This window comes from Sceloporus undulatus, chromosome 1 (assembly GCF_019175285.1).
Source record: "Sceloporus undulatus isolate JIND9_A2432 ecotype Alabama chromosome 1, SceUnd_v1.1, whole genome shotgun sequence".
NCBI classification, from domain to species: Eukaryota; Metazoa; Chordata; class Lepidosauria; order Squamata; family Phrynosomatidae; genus Sceloporus; species Sceloporus undulatus.
Genome location: NC_056522.1, coordinates 46,148,703 through 46,166,390, shown reverse-complemented (window position 1 = coordinate 46,166,390; position 17,688 = coordinate 46,148,703). Strand labels below are relative to the sequence as shown.

The window sequence follows — 17,688 nt, the reverse complement described above, 5'->3', positions numbered from 1 at the left end:
TTACTTAAAAGTAGCATGTCCCTGTCTTTTTCTGGAACTGGAATGCTGAGGTGAATAGATTTTGGTCTCTGCATCCACAGGTTTTTTTTATTAGGTTATTCAGTTCAAACTAAAGCTAAGATAAATTTGCTTTCTAGGTATCCAGAAGAGAAGTAATTGTGGCTGGTGACTCACAGTCATATGTTGTGAATCCCCTCTGGGTTTTAAGCTGAACTTTAAAGGATAGATCCAAGGTGCTGGATCTATTTGGGGCCTTAGTTTTACCACCTTGGATAGCTCCTTTAAAGAGTCTGGACCCAGAAGGGATTCACAACCCCACTGCAGCTACCAGCCATCCCTGAAGAGAGGCAAGGAATAAATTGAGCAATGTATTGTTTTAAGCACACCTATGGGAATTTGAAAATTCCTGCACTGGGTGAGAGAAGGAAGAGAAGCAAGAAGTTTAGTGAGATTCAAGTACCAGAACTCGCCGTCTTCAAAATCTCTTCGCAACAACATCTTCTCCTTTGGATTGAGCAACTCCCATTTCCCAGAGCTAGAGGACAAATTCAATATATTAAAACACTTCACATGTAGCTTTGTTGTGTGATAGATTATAACTGTGGCCTGCATGCCCTTTGTGAACATTTATTTAAAACAGGCATTACATCAGAAGCTGCTTGAAAGAATTTTAAATGAAAATTCATATTTCATATGGATATATGGCCTTTAGACCAGACCAAACCATGGGACCAGCTAGTTCAATATATCTGCTTATTGGATATTCAGGCTCCAAAGTGGAAATAGTATAGATAGGCATTTTCCATTTTAGGGCCTCTAATCAAACTAACCTTTAGGCAGAGTAAGACACCCAGATTGGACAGCAAATTTTCGGTGCCATGAGGGACCAGCAAATTCTCAGCTATGTCATTTCTTATTATTGCATTTCTCCTGGTGAGGAGAGCAATGGGCACTTATAGGACTTCCATCTCAGATACCAGAATAACTTGCTTTGCCTTTGGTATTAAATACATTTACTTGAAAGAGGTTAATTTGGTGTTCCACCTTTGGTAGCAAAACAGGCAGTGATTATTTATTTATTTATTTATTTAATATGCTGCCTTTATCCCAGGTCAGACCCAAGGCATCTTCCATAACAATGATGTTTATCACACTATGCTCTTAAAGAGGTACTATTCCAGTGTGACTCCTCTAGCTGCCTCCTGTTGCATGCTGGGATTGGCAGTTTTAAGGAGGGGTATTTAGAATTCTCAGGCAGAGAAGTTCAGCTCCTTAAAACTGCCAATCCCAGCATGCAACAGGAGGCTGCTAGAGGAATCACACTGGAATAGTACCTCTTTAAGAGCATAGTGTGATAAACATCAAGGACTGTAGAATCACATAAGTGGAATGGACCATAAGGACCATCTAGTCTGACAGGAATTGTCATGCAAAAGTGCACAACTAAAGCACTCCCAAGAGATCATCATTCAACCTCTGTTTAAATACAGCCATAAAACCAAATGCACAGGTATAAGATGAGGGATACATGGCTCAGCAGTACTACATGTGAAAAGGACCTGGGGTAATTGTTGAGCATAAGTTGAACATGAGCCAGCAGTGTGATACTGCAGCAAAATGGCAAATGCTATCTTCACCTGTATTAATGGAAGCATAGTTTCCAAGAGGAGGGAAGTGCAGTTGGCCCTGTCCATCCACAAGCTTGCCATCTGCAGACTGGAACATGCATGGATAGTCCTGTCCTGTTCTCCTCAATGGTGGCACATGCAGACAGCTGAGCCAACACAGCTGTGCACATGCCACATGGCCATTGAGAAGAACAGGACTTGAGGTCCAACAATATTTGGCATTCACAGGTGTGTGGGTGTGTCCAGAACAGAGCCCCTGGAAGACGAAAGGCTGATTGTAATAGTCCCACTATATTATCTACTGGTGAGACTCATCTAGAGTACCATGTTCAATTCTGAGTGCCTCATTTTAATGAGGATATAGACAAGTTAGAACATGTCCAAAGAAGGGCAAGGAGAATGATAAGAGATATGGAAAACAAAATATATAAGAAAATTTTGAAAGAACTGGGCATGTTCAGCTTATTGAAGAAAAAACTGAGGGGGGTGACATGATCGCACTCTTTAAATACCTCAAGAGCTGCCACAAAGTGGAGACGAGCACGGGCTTATTCTTCTCAGAGAGTAGGACCAGATCTAATGGCTTTAAGTTACAGGAGGGTAGATTTCAACTGAACATTAGAAGGAACATCTTGACAGTGAATGTGGTTCAGCAGTGAAACCAATTGCCAAAAGGGGGGGGGGGGTCTCCTTCTCTGGATGTCTTCAAAGAGAAGCCAGATAGCTCCCTGCTAGGAATACTATAGCTGGAGATCCTGCATTGAGCAAAAAATTAGACCCATGCAACCCCTTCCAACTGTATGACTATATCATTCAACTAGTCTCTTGGGCCTCCTAGTGGCAGTAGGACTAGCAATAGTAGCCAAAATCATAGCTGCATTGATATCCTTCCTTCTCTCCAATGAATCAAGGTAGAATACAATGGGACCTTGGTATCTGCTGGGGTTTGGTTCCAAGGGCCCCTGTGGATACCAAAATCAGTGGATGCTCAAGTTCCATTAAATGCAATGGCATAGTGAAATGGGGTGTCGCTTATATAAAATAGCAAAATCAAGGTTTGCTTTTTGGAATTTATATATTTTAAAAATATTTTCAAGTCACGGGTGGTTGAATCCATGGATAAAAAAAATCCATGGATGTGGAGAAACAACTATACATGCCTTCTCCATACCTTATATTCACAACAATCCTGTGAACTCAGTCAGACTGAGAGACAGAATAGTTGACCCACAGCCACCCAGTGAGTTTCTTGGCTTTGTGGGGACTGGAATCAATACCTCACAAGTTCCAGCCCAACAGTCTAACCACAACATAGTCCCACCTGCTTGCAGACTATGACAATTTCTTTTAGAAATGAGATTTTGATATCTTGGGTTAAGGGATTAAGCACATATATGTTAGAGAGGAAAGCAGGGAATATTACACAATGTATCCTTTTCACATTCTCACACTGGGTTGCACTGTCATGAACAGAGATGTGGTGTTATGCACTTCTATGTTTGCCCAAGATATTCTTCACCAGTGCTGCCTGCCATATCACAATAACATGCCATGATTGCTTTGAAAAGCATGCCACCTTTCCCCACTCACAATTTGGTCTTTTTTAATCTCTGCCTGCAGGTGGCACTGTGATTTCATATATTCAAACCTCCATTGCTATTAGCTATAAAACACTCACTTGTCACTCCAGTCACCTTTCCATTCAGTTCCCCCCCCAGGGATTTCTCAGTCTTACTAAATTTTCAGGTCCATGTTTGCAAGTCACCTGTGCAAAACAAGAAGAAATTGATTTAAAGAGAGTTACTGCTCCTTTTCCAGCCGTAATGACCACCTAGAACATCCCAAACAAAATGGGAGGGGAGACACTTTCACACTATAACATGTTAATGCTATAATTCCACATGAATTGCTATGGCTCCATCCTATGGAATCCCGGAAGTTGCAATTTAGCAGAAAGTATTTAGAATTCTCATTCAAAGAACTGTAATGATTCACTAAACTAGGCATCCCAGGATTCTATAAAATGCAGCCAATGACAGTTTAGGAGCTTATTGCTCAACCTAAATAATCCAGTTTACCCCTTTGTGAACTGAAGCCTAAATCAGGGTCCTACCACAAGGATTTTGCCACCAAAGCTGCCGGGAGAATACAGCCTGGCTACATCCCAGGTTCCAGGTGAGCTCCAGCAGCCTTATTTCAAAGCTGGAAGCTTTCTGACTTAGAAAAATGACCGCCGGAGCTTGCTTGGGGCCTGGGATGCAGCCGGGCTGTACTCACCCAGCAGCTTTGTTGGTAAAATCCTTGCAGTAGGACCCAGCTGCCTCGCGATTTAGGCTTCAATTCAGATGAGGTAAGCCGGGTTATTTATGAGCAATAAGATCCTAAAGGTGCAATCATGGTGCTATAGTTCTGCAGTGTGAAAGGATCTATGGTTAAAGTTCCTGGTTCTGTCAAAACATTCTAGAGTAAAAGTGAGAATCATGGGGCTCTCCAAAGGTGTTTGAACTGTATTTCTCAGCCTCTCTCACCAGTGACAATGCTACACTCCACCAACATCTGGAGCACCTCATGATTCCCACCTTTATTCTTGAGACCATCCACTTGGGTGCAATACCCATTTCCTGGTAGAAAACTTGGAATCTCTAAATTCTCCCCTTTCCATAAACTCCATCTGAGCTGAAGTTGAAAGAAATTCAGCTGAGATGATTCCAGCCTGCTCTTGTGGGCAATGCTATCAGCAGAGCCTCATGAATCAATTACAGCCTTTGATTTACACAAGGGCCCAGCTATTATCCTCTATGTTTTATTCATGCCATTAAAAGGAGCACAGATGTAAAAGAAAGAAAGAAACTATTGCAATACCCTCATACTCTTCAATCAAGGCTGGTAGTATTGAAAACGAAGGGCAGTAGTACCCCTGACAATAGTCCCCTACATATTGCTGTCTAGAAGGAGAACAAAATGGCAGCCCCGCCCACTTCAACACTGAGTCATATTTCAACTGTTAGCTGAATTTCAATGGCTAGTGGATGGTCAGCTGAATCTTATTTCAAAAATGGTGATGGTATAGGATCCTTCACAACACCTAAGCACAAAAGACCAATTTATGGGAGTGCAGGATAGACTAGTTTAGATGCCTGTGGGGCATATATACCTCTAATAGGGAAGTAGTCAGGAGGCTGCCACTGTGGCCCCCAGCATCTTCTGCCTTGAACACTCTCCTCCCTCCTCCTAATGATAGGGCTATGCCATCCATCCATCAGTAATTACTATAAGATGCTACACCATTGGGCCTTAATTTAATTTTTAGGCCCAGCAACATCAGTGTTTGATCCTGTTTGCTTAGACACTCCTGTCATATAACTACTCATCCAGGTAAAACAGAGTGGCAGTCTTTGTTATCATGTTTTGGAAGCACTTGCTTTATAAGTATGGGGAACAAGCTTTCATTTAAAAAGTTGTCAGTTATCAAGCCCCATGCCTGAGAGTTTGGAAATATTCTGTTCTATAGGCTAAATGGACTATGAGTCAGCCTGCCTCGATTGATTGATTGATTGATTGACTGATTGATTGATATCCCACCTTTCTTCCAAAATTGGGACTTAAGATCATTCACAACAAGAATAAACAACAGACACTAATGGACACACACAAATGTTGATACTACAGATATCAGATACAAAGACACGGGTAGAAATAATTTTTAAAAAGCCACCTTGTGACCCAGTTTGAGAGAAAGGCCAGGTATAGAGAACAACGACAACAGCAAAAAGGAAGCAACATTATAATGAAAACTAGATAGGTAACAAAAGTAAACAAATTATAATATTAAAGCACAATTGAATTTAAAACAATATAAAATATATCAATAAATGCAGCATGCACAGTTTAAAAGCCCCCTTAATAGCAATGAAGCTTAACTATCAAAGACCCAAATGAAGAAACAGGTCTTTGACTGTCAGTGGAAGGACAACAGGGAAGTGGTCTGCATCACTTCCCTTTGGAAGGGAGTTCCACAGCCTGGGAACTGCCAGACCCAGATCCTCTAACTTCCCCCACAACCACCATTTGGTGATATACTCCCACTTTGGAAATGGCTAAAAATACAAAAACAGAGCTAACTTACTTTTCGAATGCCAGTCACTGTGTAGGCATGGCTGGACACTAATCCATTCCCTAGGACTCTTATTGGCTGTGGAGAAGAACAGAAAAAACAAGTAACTGTTCCTCATTCCTAAGGTAATCTTCTTTTATGAGAATGTAAAAGAGAACTGGCTCATTGTAAATATCATAAACAGCTTGAGCTAAACTTCTCAGTCAACTTTCACTTTTGCTTGCTGTGAAGTTTCGAAGATTAATCATCTGTTGCATGATGAAGATTATTCAGATAAGGAGAATAAAAGACATTTGACCTGGGGCAGAAATAGAGATTTAAAATATCCTGATTGGGGTGAGGGGTAGAGTGAATTGGAAGACTGTCGTGTCTCAAATTGATACTCAGATTGATCAGTCAAACTGACAGGCACATTTTGAAGAGAAGTAAAATTATGTGTTTGTACAACACAAAATTCACCAGACTCTTTGCCAGATTATGGTACAATAGATACTATTTTAAACAGTTTGTGTAATCTAGCACTATCTAATGGGCCACAAGTTGCACACACCCTAACAAGATCCAGCAAAAATACTTCTTCTGTCACCAGGAAGCTTTGATCAAACACAGCTTCTCTGTTGAATGAATGGGGAGAAGATTATTTGATTTTCATTCCCCCTCCAGATCCTTTGTTCTAGAAAGCCGTCAAAGTCTGCAGAAGAGTGAGTAAAGTGGCAAGAGAGGATGCAAAACGTATGGAGATCAATTAAAATTATCTTTTCTCCCATTCCCTCCAGGGGATAATTCTGAGTAGAGCTTTCTTAAGTAATGTCCCAGCAATGAAATAAGAAATCTGGATCCAACCCAGAATGTTGACTCCCTGGGTCTGCTCAGTCATGCCATTACACAAGAGAGTTTGACACAATGAACCTAGGAATTACTCCTAGCTTTACACAGCTATGAGAACAATGGGGATATTGCCTTCAGGGATGATATCTGCCAAATTGCAAAACACTCTGGTCTGTTTAAGACTAGCCTGCCATGGAACAGGTTGACAAATGGTAAATCTTCATATTCATCTCACTCTACCATCACACTACAGCTCTAAAAAAAACTCTTCATATCAAAGTAAGATATGTATCTGATTAATAAGATTACGGGAAGAGGCTGATAGGTTAATTACTATAATATGAGCATGCTAGGTCTTGAAGACCTGAAGTCATTGTCATTGCTCATAAAGGGCAACATTACTAGAGTACACAAACTGAATTGGGTGAAGGCCAGGAAAATGAAAGAACTCCAACAAAGATTCCTCATTAATTATGCCTGACTTATATCACAGAGATGTGATGAATCCTAAGTAAGAAAATCTATATAGCTGCTTCCATGAATATCTTGCAAATGTCATTGTTAATAACAAAAAGAATTATCACCGCTCGGCAGGTCTGACAACCCATCAGAGATCTACTGTAGGTTGCTCTAGTCAAGATTTCCCACAGGTCAGGTGGCGCTTCAGCCAGCTTTATAGTGATGTTAACTCCACCTGTGAAATCCACCAGAGCTTCAGACACATATCCAATTTGCAGATCTTCATAGGAACCACATAACCTGTGAAGAAAGTGATTCCAAGCATTTTTTCTCAAAATATAAAGTTTGTTTAATTGCTCATTGCAATAGACTAGAGTCACAAAGGAATGGGATGTGAAGGAGGGCCTCATTCCCACTTCAGAATAAACCAGTTTGAAGTGGTTTAAATGGCCCTTGTTTGCACTTGCACCAAATGACGGGAGTGGTTTGATGAGCAGATCTGGCACTAGATCCATTTAAACTACTACTTCTAGATCCCCTAAATCGCCCACATCTTTTGTGATAAAGCGATTCAGTTCAAATGTGAATGGGATATGAATCAGAAGCAGTTCCTTGGGACGCAATTGTCCACTCACCTCTTGAACCTCCCCCTCCCTGGGCGAAGCACCATTTTTGGGCTGGCACTCTGCTCTCCCTCTTTACTGCTACTCCTCTGTTATTGTTTTACTTTTGGAATTTTGGAGAAACTTTTCCCCGTCTTGTGATACTTGGAGTTTACTTGCCCCTTCCCTTTGCCAGCCAGTGTTTTGGGTTCATTTGTTTTTATAATGACAACAGATATGACAAAGCATGGCACCAAATGTGGGTGGAAATGCTGATGTGTTTGCCATGATTGACAAAAAAAAGAAGCCTTGGAAGAGGATCCTTTTTAATCGATTCACTGATAAATGTGAACGAGAAGTGGGCTAATTTGCAACAGGAAAATTCGATCAGATCAAATGTAGCATGAACGACACTCTACTGTCAAACCAAACCATCAATTTGGATCACAAACTGAATTATTTGTAAGTGGGAATGGGGCTGAGGAAAGTATGGTAGTGGTTCATGTAACATACAGAAATGCCAAGAAGAATGATTGAAGATGCACTTACTTGGCATAAGCCTTTTCCAGAAGAGCTCCCCAGAATAGGCTTTTATAAACAGAAGAGAGGAAGATAAGATTACCAGTTTCATTTATGGGCAGTCGGTCATCTACTACCACATCAACCCACTCACCAAAATGCCAAAACTGGAAAAGAAAGGTGTTGGATCAGTGTTATTCAATAAGTGATGATCTTATTCCCAATACTGTTCCCAATACTATACCCAAATTCTGTTAGAGAATTGTTAGAGATTGAAAAGAAGGTATTTTAAAGCTACAGCTTGGGATGTGAGATAACTTCTTCTGGCTCATATTTATGAGTGAACCAACTATGTGTCCCAAACTGAGAGACAGGTGGAAACAGAGCAGTGTAATTGTATGAGAACATAATTCATTTCCCACACACTGTGGTGGGATGCACACAACTGGATGCCTCAACCATCAACTTCCAAATTACTTTTCAGTGACAAATCAAAAGTACAAGATAAGTGAGAAATACAAGAGAAGCAGGTGAGAAAAGCCATGTGTATGGCAAACAGACATCTTCTAGCACTTAGAGAGCACTAGTCTACTTGCTAAATATATTGTCTCTTTTGAGCTAAAGATGCAGGTCAAATAACACAAAATGCAAGATTCAGTATTGCCATGTGGAGTGTAAAGTGGGGAAGGCTTCTGTGGAAGAAAAATGGAAGTTAATTTAGGAAACCAATAATCAACCAATTTTGGCTGGAACTGCAGCTGAGAGGAAGAGAAGCAAGGTTTGCCATCGAGGAGAGTGATTTTGTTTCTTTTCTCCTCAGCTGCAGTGGTAGCCAAGATGGATCACTTCTTGGGCATCTGAGTTGCTTCCCCCCATCTTGTCCCTGGACAGTAAACAGTAACACTTGACAGCTGCTAGGAGGGAGTTCTGGATACTGCACAGGGGGATAATGAACAAATATGCTTGTGCAAGATACACTCTGCTACCACACTGCAAAATTAATGCAGTTTGACACCACTTTAACTGTCATAGCTCCAGCCTATGGAATCCTGCACTTGCAGTTGTGGCATCAGAGCTCTCTGACAGAGAAAGCTAAATATCTCACAAAAATACATATCCTATAATCCCATAACATTGAGCCATGGAAGTCAAAATGGTGTCCAACTGCCTTAATCTTACAGTGTAGAGCCAGCCATATATGTATGTAATGCCTGAATTACATTACACATGTATATTGCCAACAGGATCCCAGACACTGTGTGTTAGAACTTCCATCTTATTTTAACCAGAAAAAAGTACTAGAGAATCATGAATTGTTTGTCTTTGTGTGTCTTTATCTAGTGCTCCTGCAAAAATTCCATTGGTTTGAAGACATTTGAGATGCTTAATTATAGAATTCTAACAGAAGTCTCAGTCTTCTTACACAACTAGGAGAGCTTTGTCAAACCAGTTCTACTGGGCTGAAACCTACCTTGAAATGGAATATCCCAGCATATTTCTTCTTCTCAAAGCTTTGGTTCTGTGGTACTATTCTAAATAAGATATCTTGATGAAAAGTTATAGCTTCCACGGCAGCCAAAAACCAGCAGTCTGCACAAAAATATTTCCAGGGGAGGTATGAAACAGCATGAAACAAAAACTGCACGACAACAGTACTTTAGAATATTTAGGGGAAGGCAATGAAAGTTCAAATGTGTATGAACTCATCATTCACATGGAACTAAATAATTCAGCACAATAGTATTTTTATGCCTTATTCTGTAAGTTTCCATTCACTTTCAACTGTAATTTTGCTGGCTGCCATTAAAATTAGAAAAGAAAGTTCCATTAAATACAATGGCATAGTAAAATGGTGCCCCTTATATAAAATGGCAAAATCAAAGTTTGCTTTTTTAATATTTTAAGCTATGGATGCTTGAATCCATGGATGAAGTATCTGTGGATATGGAGGGCAGATTGTACTTTCAGATTTATATAAGCATATAGATCACTGACCTGTTTTCAAAGCGTAAATACTTATTGCTGAAATATTTGCCCTGCTATCCTACAAGGCAATAGTGCAACTTAGCCTCTTGTATTAATGCAGTTGGACACCATTTTAACATCATGGCTCCACTGTATGGAATCCTGGGATTTGTAGTTTGTTGTGGCACCAGAGCTCTTTAACAGAGAGGACTAAATATCTCACAAAAGTACAAATCCCATAATTCGGTAGCATTGAGCCATGGCTGCTAAAGCATTGTCAAACTGCAATAATACTGCAGTACAGATGCAGCCTGAGGTACCTGGCTGCACTCAGGTATGATAGATGCAGCCAGGATTCAACTACTAGGCTGGGCAAAAATGTGTGAGGTTCATCATTCCAGGTCAGCTTCTGTGCATGAAATAACACTGAGTTTGCCACCTTTTCCTTCACTTCAGGCAACAAAACATCTTCAGCCAGCTCTGATATGCAGGATCAGATAATCACTTTGCTCAAGAACTGTCATTATAGAAAATATAGTACAGTACTTGTTTATTTAGCAAGTGACCCTGAGAAAATTACTTTTTTAACTGCAGATCCCCAAATCCCCAGACAACATAGCCAGTGGCTGTGGGATCTGAGGGGGATTTTGGAAGCTGTCATCCAAAAAAGTCACTTTTCCAAAATGTGCCAAAAGACTGCCTTGGAGCTGGAAGTACAGGCTGCAGGGCAATCCTATGTGTGTTTACTGAAATCATTTTTGTGTTCAGTGGAGTTTACTTTCTAATAAGCATGTTTGGGGATTTGAGTAGATAGTTCAGTTATCACATCACATTCTGGATATTCATAAAACCAAATGATTCCTGCTAAGTTCCTTACCTAAGTTCATTCCTTGGCATAGCACACGTCTTTTTTTGTTTGCAGAAAAAAACACAGGGGTCTTACACAGCTCCTGGAAAATTAACAAAATAAAGTAAAACAACAGTTTTGAAAGAAAGCACTAAGCCAGGGTCTCATATCCCATGTTATATTGTATGAATAAGGCTGTGAAATGACTCTGTATCATACTGTCTAAATACATTTGAAAAGAGAAGAATAATCTAAAAAGTATTGCTGCAATTATGAACAGTTCTTGGGCATACATCTCAAGCTGGCCTGTAACAGTTTTGTATTCTAAGACTCCAGCATGGAACTGGGACACAATAGTGGACTTGTGGGTGCGCAAGGACAACTAGTGGTTCCCAAGTCATTGGTGCAGTGAATCTTCTCTAGGTTTAAGTTTGAAACTGGAAGGAGCAATTCAAAGTATTGGATATATTTTGGGAATAGGATTCAGCACCTTGAACAAATAGAATTCAGCACCTTTAAAATTTGGACAAAAACCTAGAACACCTTGCAGTAGTCAAAGAAAGAGAGCCAGTATGGTATAGTGGTTTGAGTGTTGGACTCTGGAAATCAGAGTTCATATCCCCACTGAGCCATGAAATCCACTGAGTGATCTTGGGCAAGTCACATTCTTCCAGCCTCAGAGGATGGCAATGGCAAACCCCCTCTGAAGAAACTTGACAAAAATAACCCTGTGATAGGTTCGCCTTAGGGTCACCATAAGTTGGAAATGACTTGAAGGCACACAAAAACAACAAAGTTGGAGGGGGGGGTGTACTTGCTTCCAGAAATGAATTCAGGATCCAGTGTAGCAAATGTGAAAGAATTCAGAGCTATAGCAAAATTATCACAAACATTTATCACAATGGCTTCTGTGCATTTGATTATATTAACCAAGATCACAATATCAGTGGAACATCATTTTATATTAGTTTTCTTTAATATTTAAAAAGAGGCCTTTTTAAAATAAATACAGTGTGTTGAACTTTCTCAGGAATAGATACCTGTAGCATTTCTCTCGATCAAGAGTCTAGATATATTAAAGGAGAACTTGAATGTAAAAGTGCTTGAGGGACAGCATTAATGAAGATGAGTTTTATTGTATGTATGTAGAATGTCAACACGAAGGAAATATGGAAAAGAAGAATAGTTCTTTATAAATTTTCTTTTTCTCAGTTATGGCTTGAAAATTGTGATGTGTGTAAATTGTACAAGATATAGAAAATAATAAAAAAATACATCCTAAAAAAGAGTTTAGATATAAACTTACAACCTGTTGATTGAATCAAAATTATTAGAAGCAGCTATATTTCAGGTAATATGCCTTTTGTCAGTCTATAATGTTGCATGCCAAGCTTTCTAAATCAGACAGTTGTATTTTCCTGCACTTATCTTTGTTAAGACAAACCTCTTACATTAGAAATACTGAAACCAGTATGGATGAATCTCAGAACCAATCTTGGCTCCATTCTCAGAGTTTCCATCCAATACTGCATTTCTTAATCTGATAAATGCTGTGCTGCACTCAAGGGGAAATATCACCACTCAAGAAAAAGTGCTTATCATAAATGAATTACACTACTGAGAAATGTCTGGACAACTGTTTTTAATGGATTCCACACTTCTAAGGTTGCTTTTATTCTAAGAGTGTAATTCTGAACCAAAGATGATCCTAGAAATTTTTCTGAGTGTGATCAGGAAAGAAACCACATTTAGAGGGACTGTAACATGGCTTTGTTCAATTATATATCAGTCTTAGTCTTAAGCCTTTGAGCTAGGGATTTTAATGGTGATGCGTATCAATGAGAAATAATATGGGGAAAATTCAGCCAGCCTTCTGAACAAGGTTTGTCTATTATTGTAGCATCAAGCTTTGTCTTTTTCACCTTGATTAATTTAATAAGTAGGTAGGGTAGATAAATGCCCAGAACATAAGAACACGAGAAAAGCCTTGCTGATCATTTAGTCCAGTATGCCATTTCTACAATAGTCAACACCAAGGAATGACTGCAATAGCAACAGCAACAGAATAGTTCTTTTGTTGTTACTGTTGTTGTTGTTATTGTTATCTTTATTTATGCCCTCCCTTTTACTCAGAACTGGAACTGAAGGTGGCTTACAATTTAAAATAGGAACAATGTAGCTAAAACCATACAAAAGACCCCATTAAAATAGAATTAAACTATGCAAAATTTTACTGTTTAAATTATACACCCAAAAAGGATAAAATGCAGCTTTAAAAAGAGTTGAATAAAAAGAATACAGCTCACACTAAATCTCTCTCTTTAAAACTCTTGAGTTCTAAAAGCTGGTTGGGATATATATATATATATATATATATATATATATATATATATATGAATCTCTGCCTGCCAATAGAAGCACAGCAAGGAAGGGGCCATTCTGGGAAGGCAGTTCTAGAACATAGGGGCAGGCACCTATCTCACATTCCCACCAGCCATATCTGTGAAGGTGGTGAGAATGAAAGAAAGGCCACTCCTAAGGATCTCAGGACCTGGTTAGGCTCATACAGGGAGATACACTGTGTCAGATAGCCTGGGCCCTATCATTTGTGCTCCCCATCAGCTTGTATTCAGAGGTACACTGAGACTGGTATTCAAAGAAGTCACTGTTCATCTTGACTAGCTGCTTTATCACACTAGGGGACAAACGGGATTTAAACTAGAGTTAAACTAGAGAAAACCAGGAAATGTTGTGTGATAAACATCAGGCATTTTCTGGTTTTCTCTAGTTTAACTCTCATTTAAATCCTGTTTGCCCCCAGTGTGATAAAGCAGCTACTAGTAGTCACTGACTCGTCGGGGATAGGTCAGCATCACTGAATACAACAAGGACACTAGAGCTGGCTGGTTATTTATGTATTTATTTTTTAAAAAATCATCAGTCTGCAAGGTATCTTTCTAAGTAAATTCTTATAAAAAACAAAGCTTGAACATGCTACTTTTTTGGACTACAACACTCATCCCTATCCTTCACTCTATACCCGATGTCCTGACTACTGAGCATACCAGCTGTTTGTTCCATCTTACATACAGATAATGCTAAGGGAGCTCTAAGTTGATTATTATGCTATATATTGGTAGCAGTTTTCACCAGCAAACAGTAAAGTCAGAAATGGAAGAAGTTATTTTTAAGAGGAAGCATCAATCAATAGAGGGATTTAGTACTGTGTTCATCTGTTTTAGCTGCAGCCATCAGACTCATCCATTTGGACTAAAACAAAGAATAGCTAAAGTCCCTTTTTGCTTTAGATGGGTCAGAAACACTTTGTGATTCAGGGCAAAAGTTGTAAAAGTTATTTATTTGGACTACAATTCCCAGAATCCCTCAGCCAGCATGGCCTTTGGTTTATTTGCTCACAGATTCTGAGAACTATAATCTTGAAAAGTACTTTTTCTCCGGTCAGATCTTACACACATGGCACTCACAAACATACAAAACTACCTGATACTGTATCAGGCCATGGGTTCATCTAGCTTGAGTGTGGCCTGCTCTGGCAATGGCTCTTCAGAAACTACACTTTGTTCACTGTTCTTTTAAGGGGAGATTCCAGAACCTTCTGCTTACAAAACATGTATCAAGGAGCTATAAGCCTCCCAGTACAGATGTGATTCTTTGATTGTTTTGTTTTTGAAAGAAGCAGTGATAATTTTAGCAATTTTCTTCCCACTAAGAAGAAATGGCACAGCTTTCAAAGAATGTTTATTTTCTGTGCAGAACATGTTTTTAGTAGTCTAGGAAACGTTGCTTTTTGTACAAAATGTGAATTTTGTGCAGGATGAATCCCAAAATGCCAATATAATACATTGTTCTCTTTATCAGGCATGCCTAACCCCCAAGAAATATGCACTTTGAGCATTCTTTAAATATTTTGCAATATTCTTTCCATCTCTGGCTTCCAAAACCTCTAAGTAACGGGGACATGTGGGAGCAAAACATTTGAAATCATCCCATTCTCTAAATCCTATCACTTACATGTGGCCTCTTCCACTGTATCATTTGGTTTTTGGAGTACAGTTCCTGGAGGAATGGCCCTGTCCCAATGGACTTATCATCAGCTGGGAAGAACTCATCCTCAAAGAGGCATCCTTTCTTTAAGCAGTTTTCCAGTAAAGTATGATAATTCTGCTGGCCAAGACTGCCTGGCTTCTGAAAAGTTCCCCTCCTGCCCAAGGCCTTTGGCTTCCATGATGTCTTCCTCTGCTGATGCCACCAGGGCAGCTTCAAGAAAGGCATGTCTGTAGTGGGCTGAGGAAACTTTCAGAATTTGTAGATATCTCGGTGATCTAGATATAGATCTAGGTATCTAGATGTTTTGTTCTAATTTTCTTCTGGAAAGATAGATTTTCTCCAATACAATATTCACCTGTAAAAAAATATTGCAAGACATTAGTAAATGGGAGTGGGGAGCAGACTGAACATCCCATGCTTCTTCTTAATGGCTTCGGAGAGATGTACAGAGAGCACCATTTTCTCACACTTATTTTTCAAGATCATATTTTAGAATTTAGACAAAGATTTGTAAAAATGTCTTCTCATTTTGTGATGTAATGGAATGGTAAAAAAACCCACCATGTTGTTACTGCTGTTGTTGATATTAAGCCCATTTTCTTTGCTTCACAAAAAAATGATAGTACTCAAAAGGGAACTTTCTCACTTTTATCTTATTTTTGTTTGTTTGTTTGTTTGTTTTGTCTTTTACGTATGTATATGTTCACTTTGTTTAAAGTATTGCCAGAACAACGGAAAACCTTAACCATATATTTGAGATTTCAGATTCCAAATAAAATTTTGTAGAAATGTTGTTCTATGAACAGAATAAGGGTCATTTCACAAAGATGTATGCCTCATTCCATCTGACACATTCCCCTTGAATTTGATCCATGCATGGTTGGTTGGTTGCTTACTGATTTACTAACCTACCTGCAGATTAAAATTAAAAGTGCAGATGAGGGAATAATCCAGTAGTAGTTCCTATTGTACTTATTTCTAAAATGTGTGAAATGTTTCTCCCCAGAAACACTAGGTGTTAGTGGCAATTGGTGGATTCCATGTCAATGAAATGGTGAATTCACTCAGGGTTTTAATCCAGACTTAAAAGAATATATTCAAGATTCTTAATTGTATATCCATAATAGGTCCAGCATCCTGGTAAAGCTAAAATCCAAAGCCCCATAAACATGGAGGCCACTAGCACCTACTGCTCAAGGCAATGTATTATTTTATATATTCCTCAGGTGATTTCTGATGCCCATTCACACTACAGAATATTGTTCTACTTTAACTGCCATAAGTCTGTCCTATGAAATGCTGAGATTGGCAGTTTAGGGAGGGGCATAGATGGGAGACCAAAAATGAACACCTGGTGCTGTAGACTGTATTTCAGAGGAAGGAAGTGGCAAAGCCAACTCTTAGTATTCCTTGCCTAAACAAATCCTATGACATTCATGGGGCTGCCATATGTTAACAGGCAATGTGAAAGCACATAAACATGCACATTTAGAATTTTCCTCCAGAAATCTCTAGTGCCTCACTAAACTACAAACCCCGGCATTTCATGGGATGCAGCGATGACAGTTAAAGTGGAATAATAGCACCAGTGGTGTCATTTAGCAGGTTTACACTGGTTCTCCTGAACCATTTGTTAAACTGCATCAGGTTTGCCAAACCACTTATTGAAAGGATGGATAATGAAAAAAAGCCTCTCTGTGCTTTCCCCCTACAACTGGCACATGCTTCTCTGGCAACATCAGCTAAAAGCTTTCTTGACGATTCCTGGCTCTCCTTCAGTGGCACATGCCACTGGGGAAGGCTAAGGAAGAGGAGGGGAGGGGGTGGATCACCAACTCACAAGCAGCCCCATTGGGGAAGGAAAGGCAGGAAGCAAAGAAGGAAGAAGGAATGAAACATAGAGAGAGGAAGGATCATCTGAAGAACATCTGGCCCTGATCCCTCCCCTTCCTTCAGGGCTGGATTAAGACCTTTAGAGGTCTTTACAGATTTTGGTTCCCCCAAATATATCTAATTCAAAATATTAACAATAATAAACTGTAAAATAAAATTTTTCTTTTTGAAATGAACCAAAATCTACATGTTTATTTTTGTATACTTCCACTTCATTTATGGTACATTTGAAAAGTTTTCTCTTGTTTTTTTCTTTGAAAATATACTATACTACTGATAAGCAGTATAGAAATGTACTTGCTATTGCTATCACTAGGGTCGGTGTCACATGGTTCACAAACTCAAGGTGTCACCCCCTCCCTCCATTGACCTTCTCCTCTACACCATACAGAATCTTTAGTAATGTTTTTTGTACTAATGTTCCTCATTAATCATAATTCCTGAATATTGCTGAATTTCATGATCATAGTTTTATATATATATTAAAAATTACAAAAAATAATTTAATAAAAAACAACCTGGGGCTTCTCCTTTATCCTCCCACTGAGCCTCACCCCACTCACACAATCTCTTCAGCATTTTAATGGGACACATGCTAGTGTCACAGCCCATTTCTGCCAAAAAAGAGATGTTTGAGAATTAGTGATATCATTCCCCCTTAAGGTGTCCCCACAACCCCCTAGTGACACTACTGGTTAGACTCAGTCAGAGAGACTATGGGCCTGAACCTGTAGACTTCAGCAGAGCAGTTGAGGACAAAAGATC

The 17,688-nt window shown here is 39.3% G+C and overlaps 1 protein-coding gene across 1 annotated transcript in view; it reads right to left on the bottom strand.

The window, feature by feature from the left end:
• CAPN14 (calpain 14) overlaps positions 1 to 15,255 on the bottom strand; it is a 54,575-nt gene extending 39,320 nt beyond the window's left edge. Inside the window, 9 exon segments of the mRNA XM_042445965.1 lie at positions 461 to 535; positions 3,307 to 3,341; positions 3,343 to 3,393; positions 5,755 to 5,820; positions 7,158 to 7,329; positions 8,181 to 8,317; positions 9,622 to 9,740; positions 10,993 to 11,065; positions 14,995 to 15,255. Coding sequence (XP_042301899.1) covers positions 461 to 535; positions 3,307 to 3,341; positions 3,343 to 3,393; positions 5,755 to 5,820; positions 7,158 to 7,329; positions 8,181 to 8,317; positions 9,622 to 9,740; positions 10,993 to 11,065; positions 14,995 to 15,255 — 989 coding nt within the window.
• Positions 15,256 to 17,688: the final 2,433 nt, after the last annotated feature.